This window comes from Eschrichtius robustus, chromosome 4 (genome assembly GCF_028021215.1).
Source record: "Eschrichtius robustus isolate mEscRob2 chromosome 4, mEscRob2.pri, whole genome shotgun sequence".
NCBI classification, from domain to species: Eukaryota; Metazoa; Chordata; class Mammalia; order Artiodactyla; family Eschrichtiidae; genus Eschrichtius; species Eschrichtius robustus.
In genome coordinates, this window is record NC_090827.1 from 149428377 (window position 1) to 149454693 (window position 26317).

General features: G+C 53.1%; 1 protein-coding gene across 4 annotated transcripts in view; it reads left to right on the forward strand.

The window, feature by feature from the left end:
* Positions 1-13431, forward strand: part of HTRA3 (HtrA serine peptidase 3) — a 32770-nt gene extending 19339 nt beyond the window's left edge. Inside the window, exons 6-9 of one of the 4 annotated variants that reach the window (XM_068543494.1) lie at positions 838-952; positions 8885-8933; positions 10522-10653; positions 12268-12325. In XM_068543494.1, coding sequence (XP_068399595.1) covers positions 838-952; positions 8885-8933; positions 10522-10621 — 264 coding nt within the window. In that variant the 3' untranslated portion in view covers positions 10622-10653; positions 12268-12325. The other 3 variants (XM_068543492.1, XM_068543495.1, XM_068543496.1) reach the window with 3 other exon arrangements.
* Positions 13432-26317: the final 12886 nt, after the last annotated feature.

Sequence of the window (26317 nt, forward strand, 5' to 3'; positions counted from 1 at the left end):
GCCAGAGGCCAGGAGGCCACGCCCTGTGGTCCAGGCGGAGGGGGATGGGCATACAGGGCCGATGAGAGACTCTCCATCCCTGGATCCTCTCCTCGCCTGGTCCTCCCACCTCATGGCTCCTGGGGAACAGGTGGGGATGGGCACTTGGGGGACCAGGCAGGCGAAGTATGCCTTTGTCCAAAGCTCTGAGGCAGGCCCCAGAGGGGACCCCTGGTGACCAGGCCAGGCCCTGGCCTGGGTGTCGTGTGCAGGTGTCACCCCCGGGGTGAACGGGAGAGCCAGGGCAGGGGTGCCTGCCGGGCTGAGGGAGGGGCTAGGTCCAGGAGAGAGGCCTCAGGCTGCAGGTCCGACAGAGCTGCAGCAGCCTCGCGGTGGGCAGGGCAGGGCAGGGCAGGGTGGGAGCCCAGCTCCAAAGGGACAGAAAGGAGGGGGGATGCTGGGGGCGGCCCTGGGCCCACTTGCCCCACCCTGCTTCTAGAAGGAGGGGATGGGGGGTCCCACAGTCCTCATCACGTCCCTCTTGGCTCCAGCCCCTCAGAATGCTGCCTGGGGGTGTCCTCGGTCAGCGGGCTCTGCTTCTCAGGGGCAGACTGCAAGCTTCCCCGGCTGACACTCTCCAGCGATGGGGGCGGGGTCAGCTTTGGAGGCAAATGGCGGGAGAGGTGGGGGTCCCTGACCCAGGTGTGAACCCCAGAGCACCTTTTCGGAGCTTCTCAGGGAGGGCGCTGATGGCCAGGGTCCCCTCTGGGAGCCGAGCCGCGGACACGCTGCTCTGCTGCTGAGGGCAGAGGTCGCTGGGGCTCCCCGAGTGACCACCCGCTCTGATCACCTGCCCAGGACGGCGAGGTCATTGGCATCAACACGCTCAAGGTTGCGGCCGGCATCTCCTTTGCCATCCCCTCAGACCGCATCACGCGCTTCCTCACGGAGTTCCAGGACAAGCACGGCAAAGGTACGGAGTTCCCACGTGGAGGCAGGGAGGCTGTCCCAGGGCTGAGCCCACAGCCTCCAGCCGGGCCAGGAGATCCTGCGGTGCTGTGTGCCCACGCTCACTCCTGACCCAGTCCTGACGTCCTGAGACACCCCCGCCCCGGGATACCTCAGCCTCTTTCAGGTCTTCCACTTCATGGCCACGTTCACGCCTACCCCTCCAGACTGGCCCCTCCGGCTGGGGATCATCAACCTCACCTCCCACCTCCAGGGGTTTGGCTCTTGGGCTTCACTTGTCTGGGCTGCTCCGTAGCTGTCAGAACCCAGTGCTTCCTTCCTTGCATCCACCCACCCACTCACCAACCCACCCACCCATCTGCCCATCCACCCACCCATCCCTTCACCCACCAACACACCCATCCATTCACCCACCAACACACCCATCCCTTCACCCACCAACACACCCATCCCTTCACCCACCAACACACCCATCCCTTCACCCACCAACACATCCATCCCTTCACCCACCAACACACCCATCCATTCACCCACCAACACATCCATCCAACCACCCACCCCCCTATCCACCCATCCATTCTTCTCCCCACCCACCCATCCACGCACCCACTCATACATCCGTTCATCCATCCATCCACTCATCCCTTCATCCATCTATCCTTCCTTTCTTCCTTCCTTTTCCTTCTTTCTTTCCTTCCATCCCTCCTTCCTTCTGTTCATCCATCCACCTATTCACCCTTCCTTCCTTCCTTCCACCCATCCACCAGAGCCCGAGGTCCTGATGCTTGGACATCACCCTCTTCTCGTCCTCCATCTCCTACCCCCCACACACAGGCGTGTCCAGCCCACCCTGCCCGCTCCCAGGTGGCCACGAGCATCCACCTGGGAGAGGCCTTGACAAGGCCAGGTGACTGTCCCCTGTCCCTAGTAAGGACAGGCCAGCCGCTTTCCCAAAGTCGGTGGTCACGGCCACTCTCCAGAGGAGGGCCGCGTTTCTGATCTCAGGACCTTTCCTGGCGGCCTCCACCTTCCCACCATTCTCTTCACCTGAGCAACTTCTCCTTCCGCCCATTTTGTCTCCCATGACCCCTCGTGGCCAGCGCGCAGACCTGACTCAGCCCTCCTGCTCACACCTTCACGTTGCTCCCTGTCTCCTCCCAGCCCCCTCGCCAGCAGTCCACTGAGGGCAGGGGCACTTCTTCACGCTTGCCCCATCCTCCACGCCCCCACCAGCCAAGTATACAGACTCCAGTACAGCCCAGACCAGGGCTAGGAGGACTGGTCCCGTGAAGAACCGCAGTTGAGGACCCCGTTTGGTTCATCCGTGTCCCTTATGTGAAGACAGCCTGAAGCCAGGGCACAGCCGGTCTTCCCTAAAGAAGCTGAAGGCTTCTGTTGGCCAGGGGATCATCTCACCTCTTGAGCCCTTTTCTCCTTGGCTGCTAGGAAGCTCAGAACTTGATCCAGGGCTGCACCTTCGTACCACACTTGGTTTTTTTCTCTAATAACCAAGTTTTCCAGTTTAATTTTCCTCTGCTCCAGGGGTGCCTTTGACTTTGGCCACCTTCCTGGAAATCAGTGGGGCTGTACTTGGCACAGATTGAGCTGTGGGGTGACTGTTTTGTTGGAAATGGGGTGATAACATCCTCTTCTTTTTTCTCTCTTCCTCTGTTGTTGTGCAGGGACTGTCCCCATCCTTTGTTGTACGGGGACTGTCCCCTTCAGCACTGACCTCACCCCAGGCCCCAGGGAACACTCGTCCCCTGTCCCCAGAGCTGTCACCTCCCCGAGGACATGTGGACTAATGAAAGAGCCCACAAATTTTAGCTGAATGACTGAATTTATAATTTTAAAGCCTTCTGAAATTGACTGATGTTCACTTTTAGGTGTTTTTTTTGAAATAAAAATACCAAATCATCCAAACCCAGTTAATCTAAATTTCTTTAAGACTAACCGTCTTTTTATTATAGTGAGGGGATGTTAGTTAAGGTGCGCTTCTTGTTTCCATCTAGGGGTTGGGGGGCAGAGGCCTCTGGCAGACTTTCAAGGTAAGAGTGGCCCCAGGAGTGTCTGGGGGTTCAGCCAGCCTTAGGACTAACTTGTACCCACAGCGGGTGATTGAGTTAGTGGGCTGGGCCATCCTAGGTGTCTGCCCAGAAGGTACTCAGATAGTACACAAACTTATGCCCAGGACTGAGGGGCAGAAAAACAATGGTTCAGCTCAACTCCCTGAGTCATGTGTGACCCTGGACTGGTCCTGTCCTTCCTGGAAGCCTCAGAGAGTTGGAGAGGGAGGAAAGGGAAGAGGGCCAGTTATGCTTACACATAAGTCTAACCCTGACCACACTTGGCCACTGTCATTCAACATGGTCTAGGAAGTCCTAGCCATAATAGCTAAATGAAAAAAAAAAAAAAGAAAGAAATAAGAGGAATCCAATGGCAGAGGAAAAAGGAAAACTGTCACTCTTTGTAGATGACATGGTACTCTATATAGAAAATGCTGAAGGCGACACCCAAAAACAAATAGAACCCGTCAGAAAACTCAGTTAAGTTGCAGGATACAACATTAATCTACAGAGTCCATTTCGGGGAGACAAGAGTCGATGCCGGAGACCAGTTAGGGGCCCACAGCAGCCTTTCTGGCGGCCAGGCTCGGGGGTGGCAGCTGTGGGGTGAGGGCTGGTTGGGTCCGGGGTCTGTTTTGCACTTGGAGCCAATAGGACCCGCTGGACCGTGGGGTGTCGACTATACACCGACATGGCGAAGGCCCGAGCAAGGGGGAGTGAGGGGCATTTCCTGGGAGGGGGGCCCTGGGGCAAATCAGAGATTAGTCTTGATGCCAAGAAGTCCAGGTGTGTGCATCAGTCTCGTGTCTGCTTGTTTGTTGAAGTGAGAGTCAGTTCACGTGGCGTGCAGTTGACCATGTGAAAATGTACCCTTCGGTGCATTCCTCCTTCCCCGGAGACCATCCGCCCCCTTCAGGCAATCACTTCCCCTCCCCTCCTGCACGGTTGTTTTGTTACCGTCTTTGATGTACTTGCCTCACTTTGGATCAGCGTGGTTCCGTGACATGTTTAGAAAGAAACAGGGCACCCAGCCTCCCTCCAAGCCTTGTTTCCAGCATCGGACACGCATCACTTAGGTGATTTTCCAATAAGGACGGGAAGACGAAGGGTTGCAGTTATGATTCTCTTTCTGGAGAGCCCGCGAGTGGGCGGGGCCCGCTGCTCCCGGGTCGGTGGAGGGTCAGGGATCTCCTGCCCCAGGAGATCTAACAGGACAGCCGCTGGCCTCAGGTGACCCTGGGCTACGCTTCTCGAAGCCGCGGCTTTCTTCCTCTTTGGTAAGCATGACCTTGGGGCTGTGAGCGAAGCTGATCAGTGGCCAGTACTCATGTCGGGAGCAGGATGGAGGGCTGAGGCCTCAGTTCCCGGGCCCTACTCCTCTCCTCTGAGGACCTCATCCAGTCTTGTGGATTTAAGTGCCATCTAGAGAGTGACTCCCCCAAATTTACACCTCCAGCCTGACTCTCTCCCCAAACCCTAGACTCAGATGTACAACTGCTTGTCACCCCCCCACCCCCACAATCTGTGTGTCCCCATCACCATTCCCCTTCTCAGTTACGGCAGCTCCATCCTTCCAGATTTTCCCACCTGCATCCAATCCATCAGCCAGCCCCGTTGGCCCTACCTTGGGGATCTGTCCATCCCCTACTGCCCTCTTGCCATCTCCAGCTCCACCCCCCAAGCCAGCCACCAGGGACACTCATCTCCTCTCTGCTCCTCTGTCCCTGCCCTTGCCCCCCACCCCGACCCCAGACTCTTCCCACTGCCGGAGGATCTTCTTTCAAAATTTAAGGCAGACCGTGGCGTGTCTCTGTGCAAACCCTCCCCAGGCTCCACCTCACTGGGAGTAAAACCCCAAACCCAAAGCCCACCAGATCGATGGGGTCAGGGCTCCCACGTGCTCTGACCTCATCTCCCACAGGGTTCCACCATCTGGAACATCCATCAGTCTTCCTTGGTGAAATGTCTGTTTACATAATTTGCCCATTTTTAAAATTGGACTTGTTCGTGTTGTTAAGTTTTGAGAATTCTTTATGCATTCTGGATAGGATCCCTTTGTCAGATAAATGAATTGCAAGTATTTTCTCCTGGTGGCTTGTCTTTTCATTCTCTTAAGAGCAGAAGTTTTGTAAATTTTGATGAGTCTAATTTACCAATTTTTGTAAATGGATTGTGAATCTAGTGTTATATCAAAGAGATCTTTGCTAACCAAAGGTCCAGGAAGATTTTCTCCCAAAAGTTTTACTTTGTGAGGTTTTAGACCTAGGACTATTATTTGCTTTGAATTAAGTTTTTAAAATAGTGCCAGATATGAATGAAGTTATTTTTTCTTTTCTTGCTTTGGATGTTCAGTTGTTCCAGCATCACTTGTTGAAAAGACTGCCCTTCTTAACTGAATCACCTTTGCAAAACAAAATGAGTATATTCCGTTCCACTTGTCTTTTTGTCCCTCTTTATACCAACATTACTGTCCTCTTTACTGTAGCTTTACGATGAGTCTTGAAGTCAGTCCTCCAACAGGTCTTCCTTTTCAAAGTTGCTTTGGTTCTTCTAAATCCTCTGCATTTCCATACAAATTTTAGAATCAGCTAGTCAATTTCTACCCCCCAAAAAAACCCTGCTGGTATTTTGATTGGGATGTGCTGAATCTATAGATTAATTGGGGGAAAATTGTCATTTTACCTATATTAAATCTTCTGGGCCCTGAACAGAGATACCGCCTCACTATTTAGGTCTTCTTTGATTTCTCTCAGCAGAGTTTTCTAGTTTTCGGAGCACAGGTTTTACACATCTTTCATCAGATTTATTCCTGAGTATTTTGTAATTTTGATGCTATTCAAAATTATCCTTCTATATTTCAATGTCTGATTGTTTGTTACTAGAATATGCAAATAAAATTGATTTTTGTATGTTGATCATAAGAGATCCTGCAACTTTGATAACTCACCGATTAGTTCTTTTTGGTAGAGTCCATCAGGTTTTCTAAATAGGTGATTATGCAGTCTGTGAATAAAGACAGTTTTACTTCTTTCCAATCTGAATGCTTTTTTTTATTGCCTGGCTAGACCCTTCTATAAAAATTTTGAATAAAAGTAGTGAGAGTGGACATCCTTGCCTCATTAATGGTGTTAGGGAGAAATCTTCAGTTTTTCACCATTAATTAAGTATGATATTAACTAAAGGCTTTTCATAGATGTTCATTATCAGGTTGAAAAAGATCCCTTTTATTTGTAGTTGTTACTAGGAGTAGATGTGAGATTTTGTCAGATGCTTTTTCTGCATCTTTTGAGACACTAGTTTTCCTTTTTAGTCTGTTAATATGGTAAATTTCATTGGTTGGTTTTTAAATATTAAACCATCCTTGCATTCCTGGAATAAACCTCACTTAGTCATGACGTATTATCCTTTTTATATATTGTTGGATTTGATTTGCTGAAAACATTTAAAGATTTTTTTCTCATATATCTTCATGAGGGATATTGGTCTAGTTTTCTGGTTTTGGTATTGGGATAATGAGTTGAGAAGTTGTTTAGGAAAAAAACTCCCTCTGTCAGTCTCTTCTGCTCTCAATTTTGTACTGCGATACTATTTCACTTCTGACACATCTGGTCAGCAGTGTGAGGGGTTTCCCCACGCCAAGCTGGGTGCCTTACAATTTAACTCAAGTCTGACACCGTCTACCTGGAGATAGCATCAGACCCCACAAGTTAAGGGCTCAGTCCTACAAGACTGCCCCCCTACCCTGCTTTCAGATGCCAATTGCACACCTGTGACTATAAATCAGAATTGCCCATGACCCCCTTCTTGGGTTGGATCATTTGCTAGAGCAGGAAAACTGTTTACTCACTAGATTACCAATTTATTATGAAAGGATATGTCTGAGGAACAGCCTGATGAAAGAGATGAATAGGGCAAGGTATGGGGGAGGGGTGTGGAGTCCGTGCTATCTGGGTGCACTGTTCTCCTTGCATCTCCACATATCACCAACCCAGCAGCTCTGCGAACCCATCTTTTTGGGGTTTTATGGAGGCTCCATGACATAGGCATGATTGAATAAATCATTGGCCATTGGCAATTGATTCAACCTGTAGCCCCTCTCCCCTCCCCAGAGTCAGGGTAGGGAAGGCTGGGGCTGAAATTTCCAATCCTCTAATTACGTGGTTGTTTCCTCTGGCAACCAGCTCCCATCCTTAGGAGCTTTCCAAAAGTCACCTCATTAACATAAAGTCAAGTGTGATTGAAGGGGACTTGTTATGAATAACAGAAACCCATTTCACCTTTATTGTTCTGGAACTATTTCAGGAACTGAGAGCAAAAGATGCCCCCTGTGGCTCTAATCACTTTAGGAACTTACAGAAGTTTCAGGAGCTATGTGTTAGGAACTCTGGGCAAAGACCAAAATATATATTTCTTATTATAAGTCACAATGTCACAGAAGTACCATTTTCCATTTTCTAGAGCCACTTGTGTAGAATTGATATGATATCTTCCTTAAACATTAGTTAGAATTCTCCTGTGAGGCCGTCTGGGTCTGAAGTTTCTTTGTGGAAAGATTTTTAACTACAATCTCAATTTCTTTAATAGATATAGGGCTATTGAGGTTATCTATTTCTTCTTGAGTGAACTTTGGTAGTTTGGAAATTTCAAGAAATTTGCCCAGTTTACCTAAGTTGTCAAATTTATTGACATCGAGTTGTTCATATTAGTCTCTTATTATCCTCTTAATACGTGTAGAATCTGTAGTGATGTCACCTCTCCCACTCCTGATATTGATGATTGTGTCTTTTCTCTTGTTTTCCTAATCGGTTTCCTGTCAATTTTATTGATCTCAAGGAATCAACTTTTGGTTTTCATTTATTTTCTCCACTATTTCTGTTTTCTATTTCTTTGATTTCTACTCTTTATTATTTCTTTTCTTCTGCCTGTATTAGATTTCATTTGATCTTCGTTTTCTAGTTTCTAAGGAGAAAGCTGACATTATTGATTTGATATCTTTCTCTTTTTCTAATATTGGTACTTTAGTACTATTAATTTCCCTCTAAGTACCACTTTACCTACATCCCACAAAGTTTGGTACATTGTATTTTCATTTTTATTCAGTTTAAAATACTTTCTAATTTCCCTTTTGATTTATCTTTAAAGATGGGTTATTTAGAAATATATATTTGGTTTCTAAGTTATTGGGAATCTTGTAGATACCTTTCTATTTGTGATTTCTAGTTTAATTCCATTGTGGCCAGAGAGCATATTTTTATGATATGACATTTTAAAAATGTACTGAAACTTGTTTATGGTTTAAAATATGTAAATGCTATTTCTGGGTCTGAGTCACAGGCTGGAGCAGCTGGGGGCAAAGAGGTACCATCTTAGCCTATTATGTGTATGGTGCTCCAACCAGAGGGCCTGCCACATGGTTAGAGCTCACTGGGTATTGTCAATTAATATATTATTTATGGAGAAGGCAGGGGAAGGTGACGAGTTCAGACCAGAGTAAGGTGAGTTTGGGGAACCTGTGAGATGGAGGCTGGAGAGAAGAGCCCCACTGTCCACTGGGGTTTGGATGTGGGGCTTAGCAGGAGAGCAGATGTCAGAGCCGAGGTAGTTGGATGGTGCCTGAGAGGGTGAGGGTGGGCACGAAGCCACAAGATTAGAGCCAGGACGTCTCCCAGCTCCTCAAGAGCAGCCAAGTGGAGAGAGGTAACTCTAGGTGCCTGATCACAAGGGGGCTGGGCTGGTCCAAGCAGGGTGGCTCCTGCTGCCTTCTACTACTGGTGTAGGGGGTGGGGGAATTCTGCCCCTGCCTGCCTCCTCGGCGGGGACAGAGGCTTTCACGATGGCTCTAACCAAGTCCCGACATGTTCGGTTTCTAGACTGGAAGAAGCGCTTCATTGGCATACGGATGCGGACCATCACACCAAGGTGAGTGCTGAAGGACGCTGCCCCCTGCCATCCCTCCGTTCTCATCCCACACCTCGAGCTTCCTCCCAGACCCTGGCCCCGACATGCCCGGCCACCTGCAGGTGCTCCAGCAGACCAGACACACTCAGGCTTCTGAGCCTTTGCTCAGGCCGGTCCCTCTGCCTGGAATGCCTTTCCCCCTTTGCCTGATAGGTTCCTTTGGCTTCCGTAGGACTCCATTCAGGTGCCCCTCCTCCAGGAAGCCTCCCAGGTTAGTTTCCTGTGGCTTCCATAACAAATTACCACAAACTCGGTGGCTTAAAACAATAGAAATTCATTCTCTCACAGTTCTGGAAGCCCACAGCCCAAAATCAAGGTGTCAGCAGGGCTGCACTCCCCCCAGACGCTCCAGGGGAGGATCCTTCCTTGTACCTCCCAGCTTCTGGTGGTTCCAGGTGTTTCTTGGATTGTAGTTGCATCACTGCAAGCTCTGCCTTTCTCATCGCATGGCGTCTTCTTCCTGTGTGTCTGTGTCCAATCTCCCTCTTATTTCTCTTATAAAAACACCAGCCATTGGATTAAGGGCCCACCCTAAGTCAGGCTGATCTCATCTAGAGATTCTTAACCAACCACGTCTGCAAAGACCCTATTTCCAAACAAGGTCACGTTCTGAGGCCCTAGGTGGACACGAATTTTGGGGGTGGGAGGGACACTATTCTACCTCCCCAGGCTACTCGAGTGGGAGGAGGTGCCTCCTCTTCACTTGCAAAGCTGTGCTTCCCTCGCCAGCATCGCATTGGTCCCATGGTGTCAGAATTGCCCATCCTCAACCTTGACCATGAGCTCCTTGGGAGCAGGGACTGGGTCCTGCTCATCTGTCTGCTCCCCACCCCTCCCAGAACCCAGTCTACAGCAGACTGGGTGCCTGGAAATACTAAGTGAGTGAAATAGAGAAGGGGGTGGGGAAGAGGAGGGAGAGGGAGGAAGGAAAGGAAGCTGAAGGGAAGAAAATGCAACGTCAAGTCCAAGGTTTGAAGAAGGAAGAGGTCACTGCATTGGGGAGCTCTGGGAAGAGATAAGCTCACCTGACTGACCTTCCCACCCACTCATTCCTTAAAATGACCTTCTTCCTGTTTCAGCAACTGTTCACCTAGGGAATAAATCTGAAAGCAATTTGGAATCAAGACCAATATGCCAATTTATCTTCTAAAGGTGTTCTTTCTCTCTCCCTATCATCCATCCATTCATCCATCGCACCATCCATCCAGTCTTCTGTCTCTCCAAAGCATCATTCACCCATTGTCTGTTCATCCTCCTCTACCTTTCCTTCCTCCCTCATCCTTCCTCCCCCCATCCTCCCATCCATCTGTCCGTCACCCTTCCCTCTTTACACTTCTAACCATCCACCTTCACCAAGGTTTCTCTTGAGGAGCCCATGTTGAGTAGGGGACACAGACAAGAATCAGTGACAACCCGGAGTGGTCAGTGGCAGGACAGGGCAATGTGGGAGCCCAGAGGAGACGCTTGGTGTGGCCTGGGTGGTGGAGAGAAGGAAGAGTCAGTTTAGAGGCTCAGAAGAAGTGCCTTAACAGTGGAACTGCCTTTTCAGTTTGGTGGAGGAACTAAAGGCCAGCAACCCAGACTTCCCGGCGGTCAGCAGTGGAATTTACGTGCAAGAGGTTGTCCCAAATTCACCTTCTCAGAGGTAGGCTCCACCAGAGGAAGCAGGGAGACTGGGCAGGTGGGTACAGGGCCTGGGCTGGGCTTCACTGATTTGCATGACCTTTAGCTTCCTGGCAGCATGACGCAACGTGGAGTGGCAGGTGGGATTCTGGCCAGTCGTCTAAGCCAGAGGCAGGCTGGAGAGGTGAAGGCCGTGCCCTTCCTTGGCCCAGAATGTCCTTTCCTTGGGTCTGGGGAGACAGAGTAGCAGAGGTCACCCCGAGCTGAGAACTCTGCGTCAGCCTGGCTCTCACCAGCCCAGTGGACCAGCCTGGGTCTTTGCGGGCCAGTGTTCTCATCTACAAAATGGGCATGATTCAGCCCACTCTTCCTGTCCCGTGAGACATTGTCAAGATCAAATGAGATAAAGCCTCGTTTTCTTGGAAACCATCAACTACTAGAGAAAGGTCGAATGTTGCAGCCCTGGGAGCTGAGGCAGGCAGTGTGGTGGGTGGGGTCTGAAGCACTTGCACGGCTGACCTGTGCCCTAGACCAGCTCTGAGCAAGCGCCTGCCCCTCCTCTGCCTCAGGGCTCCATCTGTGCAGTGGGTGGGCTGCATCAGATCCCGCTTTTAACTGTAACCCCGGGAGCTGGAGATAGTCCACGCTGAGGTCTTGGGCTGCTGTAAGGGGTGAGGGCAGAGTGCGGAGTGGAGCTGGGCAGGTGGGCCCCCCAGCCCCTGTGGCCCCTTCAACCCAACAGGACCCCTCCTGTTTTGTGTGCTGGGCTGGAAGACGCGGACCCCTTATGTCCTTCCGCCGTGAACACGGCACACGTGCTCAGCCCGCAGCCGACCTGCAGTAAAAATTGTTGAAATACCGATCCATGAAGCCAAAGAATAACCACCCCAACTCAAGCTCTTTATTCCGAGTTGCTGCACCCCACTGATTCAGCAGACAGCAGTCACCGAGAGCGGCCACACGTAGGGCACCCCGAGAGCCAGACAGGGGAGCTCGGTGGTGATGGTGGCCGCCGCTGACCAAGGCTGCATGTGAGCTGTGCGCTCCACATGCATCATCTCAGTTACTCCTCACTGCAGCCTGGGACACGCAGGCTTCTGCTCTCGCCCCATTGCTCAGATGGGAAGACTAAGGCTTGGCAAAGTCACTCCTCCAAGGTCACACAGCCCACGCGTGTGGATCTGGGAGCTATCACCCATGCATCTAACCACGGTGCCACCCTGCCCGCCCTCTGGGTGGAGGGGAAGGTCACGGCGAGTCAGGTGCAGAAATGGGGGGGCCAGCCCAGCTCACTCTGTCTCTGATGGGAAAGTCTTACGTTAGAATCAACCCCCTGGACCTCGTAATTTGCAAAGCATGTTCCCACATAGGGCTGTAGATGTGGAAACTGAGGCTCGAAGGGGCAGAGCACCTGGCCCAAGGCAGCCCAGCTAGGGAGGCTGCAGCCAGAACGTGACCCCAGCCCTTCTGATGTATAGAAGTAGACCGACAAAGCGTTAGTCCGTTGTAGGACAGTGCTTTCCATCTGGTGTGAGAGCCTTGCAGTCAGGGCCCCGTTCTTCCCTGTTGAAATGAATTTTCTTAATGTGCTGCTGTTAAAGCCCACTGTGCCCAGACCCGGGCCCGGGCCTCTCGGGGCGGTGCTGTGACCCTGTGTCTCTCCTGTTGGCAGAGGGGGCATCCAAGATGGCGACATCATCGTCAAGGTCAACGGGCGCCCTCTGGCCGACTCGAGCGAGCTGCAGGAGGCCGTCCTGACCGAGTCCCCCCTGCTGCTGCAGGTGCGGCGGGGGAACGATGACCTGCTCTTCAGCATTGTGCCCGAGGTGGTCCTGTGAGGGTGGGGCCACCTCCCTCCATCGCCGACCGGAGCCTGCAGCCGGGACAGGGGCCAGCAGACGGGTTCCGCCCAGAGCCGCTGCCTCCCATGGGGTCAGGACAAAGGACCGAGGTCGGTCCTCAGCAGAGCCAGAGGCCTCCTCGCGGCCGTCCAGGGCCAGAGCCACAGGCTGGGCTTGGCCAGGGGTCCGCATCTCAGCCTTCTGGGAGGATTGGCTCCAGCATCACGGTGCCCCTGGGGGCAGCCCAATGTCCCCCCGCCCACCAAATGCTCCTGAGGGCCCTTCCAAGTTCCCAGATCTAGAAAACTCTTCTATTTCCCCGGAGGAAGTCCCATCCTCTCTCCCGCCTTCCTGCCTTTGCACCTGTCGATAGGATACCTCTCTGAAATGCCCGCTGCTCCTCCCCTCCCCTCACTGACCCTCACCTGTTCAGGTCTCAGCCCCCAGCCTCCTCCTCTCCCAGGTGCGCCTCCCTGGCCTCCCACACCCAATAGCACAGTGCCCACCACGTTGAATGACCAGGGCTGTCTGCCCGGCCGATCTGCTCCCCTTGAGGAGTCAGGTGTGATGGGTCTGGCCCGGAGCTGGCACCGCGGGATGTCCCCTGGCTGTCCAGCCAAGCCCCGGGGCTTGGCGATGAGGTCCGCCTTCCCAGGCGCAAGAGAGGCTGGCAGGGAGCAGAGCGTGTCTGACCCCCTGGAAGGCCGCCCGTCCTCCGGGAGCGGACCCTGGGGCGGAGGGCAGAGGGCAGAGGACGCTGGGACCTGCAGGGGGAGGGGAGGGGAGGACTGAGCCGGCTGCACCTCCCTAGGCTGTTCTCCTCCCTAGGCTGCGGAGCGGGACTCACGGCATCGCCCCGGAGCAGGCGAGGTGCTCCCCTCGCCGCAGGGAGCCTGTTTCCAGGCGGCCCCGTGAGCTTCACTGTGCGGTCGGTCCCCCGTGTTGCTTGTACTGTACGTTTCTCTACTGTATGGGAATTAAAGTTTACAAGCGCACGGTCCTGTGCCAGCAGGGGCGTCTGGGGCAGCCCACCCGCCGCTGTGCAGCTTCTCCTGACCCAGAGCTGACACATCGGTGGGCACGGAGACCCGGGGCCAACCGCCTGGAGCACCCAGGCATCCCCACGCCCCGGCCACCCCACCACTCAGCCCTGGCTCCCCACTCACTCCCAGCCCCCCGGTCCCCGGCAAGACCCCTCCCCTCCCCGTGCCGTGGCCTCTCCCCCCAGGCAGGAGGGTCCTGAGACCACCGACCTCCTGGCAGTCGGGTCCTGAGACCACCGACCTCTTGGCAGTCGGGCAGAGCCCTTGGAGAGGCGCCCGGCTGGCAGCGGCGAGCCCGCTGAGTGTGCAGTGTGTGCCCAGCCAGGCCGTGTGATAAAGGCTTCCCTGCATCTGTGCTGTGTCATCCTCACTGCAGACCACCCAGCAACAGGGAATGAGGCAGAACAGGAGGGACAAAGCTCGCTGCCCAGGGACACCGCGGGGGCTGCCCAGAGATGGCGGGAGCTGTGAACTTGCCCAGGGCCAGCTCCCAGGGTCACAAGTGGGGTTGTGAGGGTGAGGGGCGCCCATCAGGGCTGAGAGGGAGGGGCCCCGCCCTGTGTTCTGGACCACCGGCCTGAAAGGATCGAGGCCCCTTGGTTCCAAACCTCACAGAGCGGCAGGGTCTGCCGCCAGCCGGCCTCTGTGTGACCGCGGCCACCTTCTGCCTCGGGGGTGGGGCGGGGAAGTGACCTCAGACTGCAGACTTCAAGTTTTTTCGAGCTCCGAGAGCCTGAGGTTCAATAGGTCCAGACTTAAATGACCCGCCACGGGGCGAATTTCAGGGGATGGTCTCAGACGGCCATGGCGGCAGCCGGAATCCTGCTCAGTACCTAGAAGGGCTCACAGGAGATGCGTGGAGACAGGCACGCGGGCGCTGGAGATGCTGAGTGTGGCCAGCTGGCCGGATGGGGGAAGGGAAATCAGACCAAAAAGCACTCAGCACCCACACGCAGAAAAGAACCAGAAACTGTCACAGGCGGCTTTTTAATGACGGCTCTGGGATCTGGTTCACCATCCCAGTTTTGCAATCCCAGGGCTCAGATGATCATGTGAACTGAGGACCCTTCTCAGTCCCCACCCCTGGGGTGTACCCAGGCCCTGCTGGGGAAGGAGGGGGCCAGGCATAGAGGCAGCCCTGCGAGGCACCTCCCAACCCCTACCAGGCCGTGGTCCCCACTGCCTGCCGGCCCGCCCACCCCCTCCCGTCCCCCCTGCGCTGGACTCCCACAGTTAGAGCGGTGCCAGCATCCTCCGAAAACATCAGAGCACGGCCCCCGAGCCTGGTTCAGCCCACTCCGCGGGGCGGCCCCCCTCCCAGCCAGCCCCCATCCCTCCCCTCCCATCCAGAGCGGGCCACACCGTCCCCACAGAGCAGGCCCTGTGCCATCCCACCCCTCAACCTAGAACAGCCCGAACGTCCGAAGTCTGTCCGCCCTCTGAGGTCTCTGCTTTCACTCCCACCGGGCAGGCCCCCTGCTTTGCACACTCGCAACGGCCCACGCAGCGTGGTCCTTGCTCTCCATCGTCAGCCGCCCCGAGCGCATGCCCAGCGGCCACTTGGTCCCCCCTGAGAGTAAGGAGCCCGGGGCTGTGGAAGCGGCAGTCCAGGACACGGCCGCTGGCGTGCGGGCCTGGACTTGGGCAGAGGGTGAGCTGGAAGCAGGGCACTGAGAGTAGAGCCTCAGGCTTGACCAGGGCCAGGCATCTGAGAGGGATCTGGGGTCCAAGATCAAGGGGATCCACTCGGTTCCCAGCTGCCGAGGTCGCTGCTCCTGTGTGCACACGTGGCGCGCGGGGCTGCCCATAGGGCCGGCAATCCCACCGTGAAGTCCCCACCCTCACCGAGCCCTGCTCACCCCCAAGGCCCCAACTCTCCCTACCATCACGCTGCGGGTAGGGCTTCAGCATATGAATGTGGGGGACACAATCCGGTCCTTAGCACAGCAGCGGGGGTGGGGAAGGGAGAGAAGCCAACTGAGGCCGGCGGTGGTGAGCTGGTGGGCTCAGGCAACGGGGCGGACCCGGCTGGGACCCTCCAAAGAGCTGTGCAAAATGGAAAGCGGGGTGGTCGTCCACAGACCCCACCCTCCCTCATTCCAGGGGGCGGAGCTAGTGTCCGCTATGCCCGAAGGGAGCCCCCAGGCCAAAGGCAGAGGGACGCAGGCCCTGGAGGTAAGGCTGACAGCGAGCCCAGAACTGCTCTGACCTCAGAGGTGGGGCAACGTGGGGGACACCGACAGCCCCTCCTGCCCAAGACCTTGAGAGACAGACGTCGGGCGTGCCCAGCACTTGCCCAGCAGGTCCAGTCGGGTCACGTGCTTGCCGTACCCCAGACGGGTCACCGGCTCCCTCTGGGCATTTCAGGGAACCGTCTTCCCCTGAGGTGTGGAGCTGGGGTGGACCGGGCTCCCTGAGCATGGCCTCTGCGGGCAGCAACGGTGACCAGTTCATCAGCATCCCCCCTTCTCCACCGCCACCCAGAGACCCTCGGGTTTGGAGGGGAGGGAGGAAGCGGGCAGACGTGGGACGCAGCCCCGCTGCCCAGAGAGGGCGGGGTGAGACCCATCTGTCCCTAAAGCGGCTTTGCTGCAGTAAGTGCTGAATTAAATGTCACATAGGGCACTTCCCTGGCAGTCCAGCGGTTAGGACTCGGCGCTTTCACTTAGGTGGCCTGGTTCAATCCCTGACCCGGGAACTAAGACCCTGCGAGCGGCATGGCACCGCCAAAAAAAATTGTCACACAGGGGGTTCCTGACTCAGTCTGGCCCCAAAGTGCCCAAAGTGTCACTTCACATCCGCTTGCTCCCTGCCACCAGCCCCTGGGGTGACATGGCTCCCCTACCCTCCGTGACCTCAGGCTGTCCATGTGTGAAACGGGAGGTGGGGCTCTCAGCTCAGGAGTCAGCTGGGCCTGGGCCGTGGTCTCGGCTCGGCCCCTCCCTGGCTGACCTCTGTCGGGGGCCCTTGACTCTACGCATCTGCATCCAGGGAGGCTTATGGATGCCACCTCCCAGGAGGAGGGACCCCTCGCCTGATGCTGGGGGCCGCCTGCTCGCCCGCCCCAGCCGGCCCTGCAGTGGTGGGCTCTGTGGCAGTCAAGGCCTCTGTCCTCCGCCAGCCACTCAGCCCTGACCGCCCCCCGCTGGGCAGAGCTGGCCTCTCCGCAGCTACTCTGGCTGCTCCAGGAGAAGAACAACTTTCTCAGAGCCCGCCAGCTGCCGCCCAAGCCGTGTGCAACCCCCAGGCTCCTGACGCAGCCCCTGGTGGCTGAGCTCACAGCCCACCCCCTACTCTGCGTCCCAGGAGCTGTAAACAAGGTGCTGAGAAGGTCAGAGCCCCGTGGGGAGGGGGACCCCCGCTTCCAGCCTCGGGGTCCCGCCCTAAACACCTGGAGTTCTAGAAGGATGGGACTGAAAGGGGCATCACAGCTTACCAAACAACCCATTGCACAGAGGCTGAGACTGAGGCCCAGAGAGGCGAAGGACCTGGGGTCACACATGAGCTGGGGGCTGGCCTGCAGGGGACAGGGCTGGGCTGGAGCAGACAGCTGTGGCCACAGCTGCAGCTGGACAAACATCCATCTGCCCGAGCACGTGGGACCGGGCCAGGAGCTCCCAGAGCCAGCGTTCCGGGGTAGGGTCGCTGTGAGCAACAGACCTGCAGGTCATGGCATCTTCCTCCCAGAGTTCCTCCCCGGCCCCCTCCGGGATTAGTGGATCCAGAACACAGTGACCAAAGATGCAACTTCTGGAATGGGTCAGAAACATGCGAGGGAAACAGCAGAGGACCTGGCACTGACACCCCAGCCTTGAGCCGTGCCTGGGGGAGACCAGGCTGGGGCCCACCTGCCAACACTGCCCAGCTCTGTGTCTCCATAGGGCGGGTCCCGCCTCCAGCCACCCCCTGCCCTCCACCGCAGGCATGGAAACTCGCCTCCCCGCCTCCCCGCAGCCCCCATGGCTGCCCCGCTCTTGTTGCATGTTTATCAGGTCTTTCGGGATCTGGCTCTGCTCTCATCTCCCTCCGCTCACTTTCCCCCGTCCCGCCTTTGTGCGGGCCGCTCCCTCTCCCTGGATGCTCTCCCAGGCTGCCTTGTGCCTGCTTCTTTCTACTGACCATCCCCTCCTGAAAAATGGTCCCACAGGTGTCCACGTCATACCCCCCGGAACCTGTCATGTCACCTCACGTGGCCAGAGGGACCTTGCAGCTGTCATCAGGTGCAGGATCCTGGGATGGGAGGTCACCCTGGATTCTCCGGCGGGGGGGCACGTGACCACAGCGTCCTGATAGAGCGAGGTAGGAGGGTCAGACAATGGATGCGAGGTTGGGGTGACATGAAGGGGCTGAAGACTGTGGGAGCCCCTGGAAGCTGGAAAAGATGGGGAAATGGGTTCTCCCCTGCAGCCCCCAGAGGAACCAGCCCTGCCCACACCTGGAATTCAGCAGTGACACTGACCCTGAGAACTGTGAGAGTAAGTTGCACTGTTTTAAGTCACTGCATTTATGGTGATTCGTGACAGCAGGAGCCTGAACCCTCTCTAAAGCCCATCCATCCTCTCTCCCCAGGAAGCCTGGCCGCACCAGGCCCCCAGGGAAGTCCCTGCTTCCCACATCCGGTCTGTCCCACTGTTCAGTTGTATACTGACTGCTTCCTTTCCCAGAAGGCCGGCTCCAGGAGTTTGTGAATTTCTCTGAAGTCCCAGCCACGCCCCCAGAGCCAGCCCCGTGCCTGCAGCAGAGCAGGTGCTCAGGGAAAACACTCCACTCAGGTGGGGCTCGTGAAACCGAGGTCCTCTTAGCTCTAACATTCTGGTGCCCGTGCCTGCCGCGTCACTGCAAGCCAGATCCCCAAGTTCCATATAGGGAAGGCCAGATACCCAGGGGCGTGGAGACTCAGGGAGGGGAGGGGAAGGGCGATGGGGGAGGGCGGAGAATGGCCCCAATTTCCTCATTGCCACGGATTTCTCTGAGCCCCGGGAACAAGCCTCCCTACACCCACAGGTGTCCACTCTGATGGAGCAGACCACGTGCTGTCCCTTTACCCACCTGGAGTCACCAAGCCCCACCCGGGACCCGCTCCAGGCTCTGGGGACATCTCCGGCCAGGAGAGCCTCCCGGGGAAATGGACCGCCCTCCTCAATTTGGCCTCCATCCTGTTCCCTCCCCTCACTTCAAAGGAGGCCCCCCCACTCTGGGGCCACCCCTCCAGGGCTCCTCAGAGGCGGTGAGCCTCTCACCTCACCCATCACCGACTGAGAGGGGCCCTCCTCCCTCCGGCTGCCCAAGTCCTCTCTGACGTCCGTCATCTCTACACACGGTGGTCACAAGCCACACGCTGTCCCACAAACGGCTGCCCTCTGTCTTCTCAGGTCCAGAGGCGAGGCCAGAGTCTGGCCCTGACCCACCTCTGCAGACCCTCCCAGACTCACAGCCCCGGCCCCTCCAAACCCAGGTAAACGGAACAAGATGTGACAGCACACGCGCTCACACTGCACATGTGACTATGCACACGGCCACATGTAAATATACACATGCAGACACGTGTGCACACACACAGCACACGTGAGTGTGCACAGGGCACACACGTGAATATACACACAGACATGTGCACGCACACACAGCACACACGCACGCGATCGCCCCGCTCCCCATCGCACCTCTGTCGGCGTGCCGTGTCCTTGTGCACATTTCTTTTCATTCCACGTGTCAGGTTATACCCACTTTTCTTGAATTCAATGTCGTCTTCTTCTATCAATGTCTTTTTCGTTTTGGTTGAAATGTTTCTTCAAGTAAATGTTTTCTAAAAACGGCACAGTGGGTAAATGAAGAGTTGACGTGCTTGAAACGTTTTTATTTTTTCAGAATCATTTTTCCTGTGAAATGTGACACATAGAGAAAAGGGCCCACGCCTACGGTGGAGTGTATCATCTGAAAACAAACCCACACCACCACCCCCCCTTGTCAAGAACAGAAGCCTGACAGCCCCCAGACCGCCTGCAGTCCCTCCCACGGCGCCCCCTCCTTCCCTCACTTTGTGGTCATAATTTCCTCCCTTTGCTTTAAAGTTTTATCACCTACGCCTGCATTGCTAAACACAAGTTGAGTTTCACGTGCATCTTTCACTATTAAAAATGGGATCTCACGGTGGGTCCTCATTTGTGTGTTTTACCAAATATGGTGCTTGTAAGCCTCATCCACAGCGATTGTGGCTTTAGTTATTGATGTTCATCAGCACTGCAGAGCGTCTGGTCCACGAGTACCTGTCTCCTGGTGACAGACCCTTGGGCTGTTTCCAGCTCGGGGCTGTGCCCCAGCTCCTCCACGCAGCCGTGAGCACGTGTGTGTGTCTCCAGCGACTGGGCGAGCATTTCTGCTGGGTGCCTTTCTAGGAGTGAAACGGCTGGGTCATTGGGTGCATGTGTATCCCGTTTGGGTAGAAATATAAGCTTTTTGAAGTGGTTTTACTAACTTGCACTCCCCCCGCCCCCCCGCGTGGATGAGAGTTCTCACTGCGCCACACCCTCACCAGCGCTTGATGTAGCCAGCCTTGAATGTGAGGCATTCTGTGGCCACAGAGCAGTAGCTCTTGATTTCAGTTTGCAAATCTGTGACTCCTGGGAGCCTGGGCAGCTCTGCAAACACTTGTTGGTCATTTAGATGTGCTCTCTGGTGCAGGACGTTTCACATCTTGCCCGTTACTCTCTAGAACAGCCTTTTTCTTATTGCTTGGTGGTTCTTTTATACACTGTAGAAATGAGCTCTTTTCAGGATTTTTGTGCTGAGAATACCTTCTCCGTCTCTGTAGCTTGCATTGCCACTCTTCAAACGGTATCCTTTGATGAACAGAAGGGTTTGTTTTAATAGCCCAATTTACCCATCTTTTCCTTCCTAGCCAATGTTTTTTATATCTGGCTTAGAAAGTATCTTCCTACCTCAGGATCCCTACCTTCCTGATAGCTTCCTGAAGCTTTATTCCTTTACGGTTTACACTTAGATACATAATCCAGCTGGAACTGACTTTTATGTGTGGTGCAAAGGAGAGGTCAAGTCCCATCCTTTTCCATCTGAACATATGGAGATATCATTGTCCCGTAAAAGGCAATTATTTCTCCCTTTGTCAGAGCCCAAGCTCCCATATATGCCTGGTCTGGTTTTGGACTCTTCTGTCCCATGCATCTTCCCCTCTATCCTTGTCCCAACACCATCCAGTCAAAATCACTTTAGTTTTATGATCTATTTTATTATCGAGTACAGTAAAACCATCCACATTGTTCTTTTCCTTCAAGGGTGCTTAGCTGTCCTTGACTCTTTGCTTTTCTGCATATATTCTAGCATAAGTTTGTCAAGTTCCACCTCTTGTGAATTTCATTAGTATGGCACTGGATCTACAGATCAACTTTGAGAGAGGTGACATTTATAATATCCAGGCTTCTACTACATGAACATGGGTATTCCCCCATTTATTTAAATGTCCATTAATTTCTCCAAAGATGTCATATAGTTTTCTGTGTAGATAGCTTACATTTGATGTTGTAAATGGTATCCTTCAAACTTTTTTAAAATTTTCTGACTATTGCTGATATATAGCCTTGTTTTTATGATTTTTTTCTTATTTTTCAATAATTTTGTATACTGGTCTTATATCCAGCAACCTTGTTAATTCTAACAATATATATAGAGAGAGTATTTTGGATTTTCTACATACTCAATAATATCATCTATAAATAATGAGTTTTGTTTCTTCCTTTTCAATCTTAATACATTTTACTTGTTTTTCTTGCCTTGTTGCACTGGCTAAAACCGCTAGTTCAATGTTATGTAGAAAAACTGATAATGGACATCTTAATCTTGTTTCTGATCTCAAAAGAAGAGATTTCCACATTTCACCATTAAAAATAATGTTTCCTGTAAGTTTTTTATACTAACCTTTATCAGCTTAAGAAAGTTTCCTTTTATTGCTAGTTTGCAATAATAATAAAAACTATGACTATTGAATTTTAACAAAAGCCTTTTCTGCTTCTACTAAAATGATTAAATGATTTCCTCCTTTGCTCTGTTACTGTACTGAAATACCTTGATTTTAAAATGCTATACCAACCTTGCACTACTGGACAAAATCTTATTATGGTGTAATATCCTTTTTTAATATTTTGCTGGCATTTTGTTTGAGTTTTCTGTGTTCATTAGTAGTTGGTCTGTAATTTTCCTTTTTCCAGGTGTTCACTTTGGAGTTTTCTATCACGATTATTCTGACCTCATAAAATGACTTGGGCAGTGTTTAATCTTTTTCTGTTCTCTGCAAAAATCTGTATAAGATTGACATTATTTCTCTCTTAAATGGTGATAGAATTTTCTGGTAATGACATCTATTCTTGGAGTTTTCTCCAAGAACCTTCTTGGGAAGGTCTGAACTATGGATTCAACCTCTTTAGTGTAACAGGGACAATTCAAATTTCCCACTTCTTCTTATGTCAGCTTAGGCAAGTTGTGTTTCTCTGGGAATGTGTTTATTTCATCTAAATTTTGCAAGTATTGACAAAATTGTTCATAATTTCCTCTTTCTATTTCTTTAATGGCCTCTGTTTCTCGCATTATGTCCCATTTTCATTCTTGACATCACCATTTGTGCTTTCCCCTCTTTTTATCCTGATTAGTCCTATTAGGGGGTAATACATTTTATTACTCTTTAAAGAAGATTTGACTTTATCGACCCTTTCCATTGTATATTTGTTTTCTATTTCACTGATTCACAGACATGTCTCAGTGTCCAGCCCAGAGTGGACGCCCAGACCTGCTGTGCCCCAACTCCTTGTTCAGAAGATGAACCATTTCCAAACAGACCCAGCTCTGTTCTCAACTCCCCTTGGCTCACAGCTTTCCCAGGGCTCCTGCCCCAAAGCTGGCATACCTTTGGGCTGGGATGGATATGTCTGAGTCTCTTGGGGTCAAGCTTAGGTGCAGCTGATTCCCCGCCACCTGCAACCTGCTCACACACACGGACAGCGTGCCATCCCGCCCTCCTCTCTGCCACCCAGGCCCCCCTCTCCATCAGCCAGGGCTGAGCTTTGAGCAAATCTCCTGACAAAAGACTGTGCATGTGAAGAGCTCAGGGACCCAGGGCCGCACCAGCCAGGGGCCAACAAGGCCCTGTGTATATGCTTACGTTCACTGAAATAAAACTATGAAGACCACCAATCTGTTAGATGATCTGTCATGACCCAGATCGCAGGGTACTGAGAGGCAGGGAGTCTGTGAATCAGTGTACTGAGGGGCAGGGAGTCCTGGGCGCCTGCTTTGCCTTCAGTCCAGACCTGCTCTGCTGGTCCCACAGAGAGCAAGAAGCATGCCTCTCTGTGTTCACTCCTCCCGGCCTTCTGACCCAGCATCCTCACTCCTGCCTTCAGGCCCACCTGGATTCCTGAGACAGCAACTCTGCTGCTCGACATGCTGTGGGTTCATCCATCCCACAGTCACCCAGGGTCGCGGCATCCCCGCCGGGCTGTGCCGCTTCCTGCACCCGGTCCTCCTCCCGCACCTGGCTCCCTTCCATGGTTCCAAGTCCAGGCTCACCTGCGCATTCTCAGCCTCTTTGAGGCCCCAGGACTTCTTTGCAAACCCTCTATTCTTCCCAGCCATCGTCTTTACCTTTATCTTCTATCCCCACCTGGGACCTCTTTTTCTGCTTGTTCTAAATAGGAACGACAGACTTGTCAGATAACAGATGTCATTGTCGCTGAGGGGCAGGTGTGCAGGAAAAAACACCATATCCTGGAATTCTCTGAAAAGAAGAGTTGGAAGGAGGTGAGGGTTGGAGGCACACCAAGGTCGAAGCATTTACACATGAGGTGTCTGAGGCCAGGTCCCCCAGATGTTGACCCCGAGCCATGGATTCAGGCGTAGGTGACCCCCAGAAGCCCTGTAGGGAGTGGGGAGTTGGGACAGGGAGGGAAAGGAAGCCAAGAAGCTGGTGACTTCAGAGGCACCTGGGGCGTGATCCTGCTGGGGGAGAAGGGAGAGGGGGAGGAGGAAGGGGAGGAGGGGGAGGAGACAGAGGCTCCTGTCTGAGCCTCCATTTTCTCATCTATGAAATGGGATAGCAATGTATCCATCTCATGGGGTGGTTATGTGGCTTGAGAGAGGATTCAGGTGAAGTATTAGTACAGCACCAGCCCGTAGTGAGAATGCAATGAATAACTAGGGGCTATTATGATTTCTGTGTTCCTGAGATGGTCCAAAACTCCCAGTTCCCACATCCAGTGGCTTTCTAACTCAGGGAAGCCATGATAACGATAAACGACATCGAGCACACTCCTTTAGCAAGTAGGATCCACTGTCTCCCTGAGGTCTGCCTGTTCCCACATGCCTGACGCCGAGATCTGCCCCAGGAAGAAGTGCCTTTTTATGAGGTTAACTGCAACGTGTTTCTGCAAGCATTTTTATACTGTATTTGGGTAGGAAGCATCGATGTGTCCAGGTCATCCAAGGGCGGGGCTGTCTGGATCTGTCCGCTGAAGGCGAAGCCTTGGCCAGCAGGCCATGACATCCACAGATAGAGCCATTTTCTATTTTGGTGTCGCAGAGTGGGCTGCTCGTGGACAGGATCCAAGTTGGCCACTATCTTGACAATGTGTTTGCGTTTAGAGCTGAAATGGGTCTAAAAGTAGGTCTGGGAGAGATGGCTGCTGAGGCCGGCATTCTGAGTGCCCAGTGGCAGGTTTGGGGGCTCAGGATGGAGCCCCGGCTGAGAATGTGAGCAGAGCAAATACAAGACCCTGCCTGCTGGCCTCCCCAAGCCGCCATCTGAGCATGCCTCCTCTTCTCTCCAGGGCCAAAGGCCACCTCCTCCAGGAAGCCTTCCCAACCCCTCAGCTGAGGTGGCCTTCTTGTTCCTCCCCTGTGGTCAGTTTACCTGCCTGTCTCCTCCATGAGACTGTGAGCTCCTTGAGGCAGGGCTGCTGCTTCTTTGCCTTTCTATCACTTGGCCTTGATACTTAGTGAAAGCTCTGAGTCAAGCCCACATGAATTTTCATCTTGTCTCTGAGTCCCTAGCTCTGTGACCTTAGGCACAGGCTCTCCCTCTCTGGGCCTCAGTTTCTACACCTGGGAGGCAGAACATCAATCCCTCCTCATAGGGGTGGTTGTGAGGCTCAGAATATCCAGGCACCCCCTTCCTTGGTGCCCTTGGACTCTTACACCTGCAGGAGCAACTCTTTCACCTGGAGCAATGGGGACATGGAACTCATGCTGGGAACGATAATGGTGTACACTTAGAGAGGGTTCATTAGGAATAAATGGGATAAATCAGGTAAAATAAAATTAAAACTGTGCCTGAGACTTAGTAGGTGTCCCCAAGTATTAGGAGCCATCATCACGTTCACCATCATCATCATCACCACCATCATTAACATCACCATCATCATCATCACCATCACCATCATCATCACCATCATAATCACCATCATCATCACCATCATCGTCACCATCACCATTAGCATCGTCACCATCACCATCATCACCATCACAATCATCGTCACCACCACCATTAACATCACCATCATCATCACCACCATCATCACCATCACCATCACCACCATCATCACCATTACCATCATCGCCACCATCATAATCACCATCATCACCATCATTGTCACTATCACCACCATCATCATCACCATCACCATCATCGTCACCATCACCATTAGCATCACCATCATCTTCACCATCATCATCACCATCACCATCACCATCATCACCACCACCATCACCATCATCACCACCATCATTATCATCACCATCACGATCATCATCACTATCACCACCATCATCACCATCATCATCACCACCATCATAATCACCATCATCATCACCATCATCATCACCATCACCATTAGCATCACCATAATCATAATCATCATCGTCACCACCATCATCATCACCATCACCATCACCACCATCATCACCATCATCATCACCACCATCATAATCACCATCATCATCACCATCATCATCACCATCACCATCACCATTAGCATCACCATAATCATAATCATCATCATCATCACCACCATCATCATCACCACCATCATCACCACCATCATCACCATCACCATCATCACCACCATCATCACCATCACCATCACCACCATCATCATCACCACTACCCCATCATCAGCATTACTACTGTGATCACCATCTTCTTCAGTATTTCTCAAGAAGAATCCTCTTGCAAACTATATGAGAGAAATATTGACTACTGAAGATTTCGTGGAGAACAAGAGAGGGAAGGTACATCACAGCCTCACAGCAAACAACTTAAAAATGTCTGCAAACTACAATAGGGTTGCTTCCCCTGGAACCCCAGTCCTCACTGGAGGACTGCCTTCCACTCTGACCCCGCTCCACCTGCTCTCTGCACACTCCCCCTTCCCCTCCCTGGTCTCCCCAACGAGCAGCAAATCCCCTGCCCTGGTTTGCAGAGTATCCTCCCAGCAGGCAGGCTCGCCACGAGGCATTCCCTGACTCAAGCACATCTATGGTGGCTTCCACACACTTGTTCCACGGTGTTAATGAACATGCACCCAGCCCCGTGCTAAGTGTTCAGGGCACAGCATCTCATCCAGTCTTTCCAGAAGGAACTACAGCTCAGAGATGCCAGAGGACGCACACTCAGGGCACAGCTGTAGGTGGTGGTTCCCACAGGCGCACTGTCCAGCAGGGTCAGCTGTTATGTCATCTGTGCCATTAGTTCAGTGGAACTAATGTGGGGCCTGGAACTGGCTGAGTGGGCCTCAGTTTCCTCACCTGTAAAATGGGGATAATAATACCTGTCCTTGTG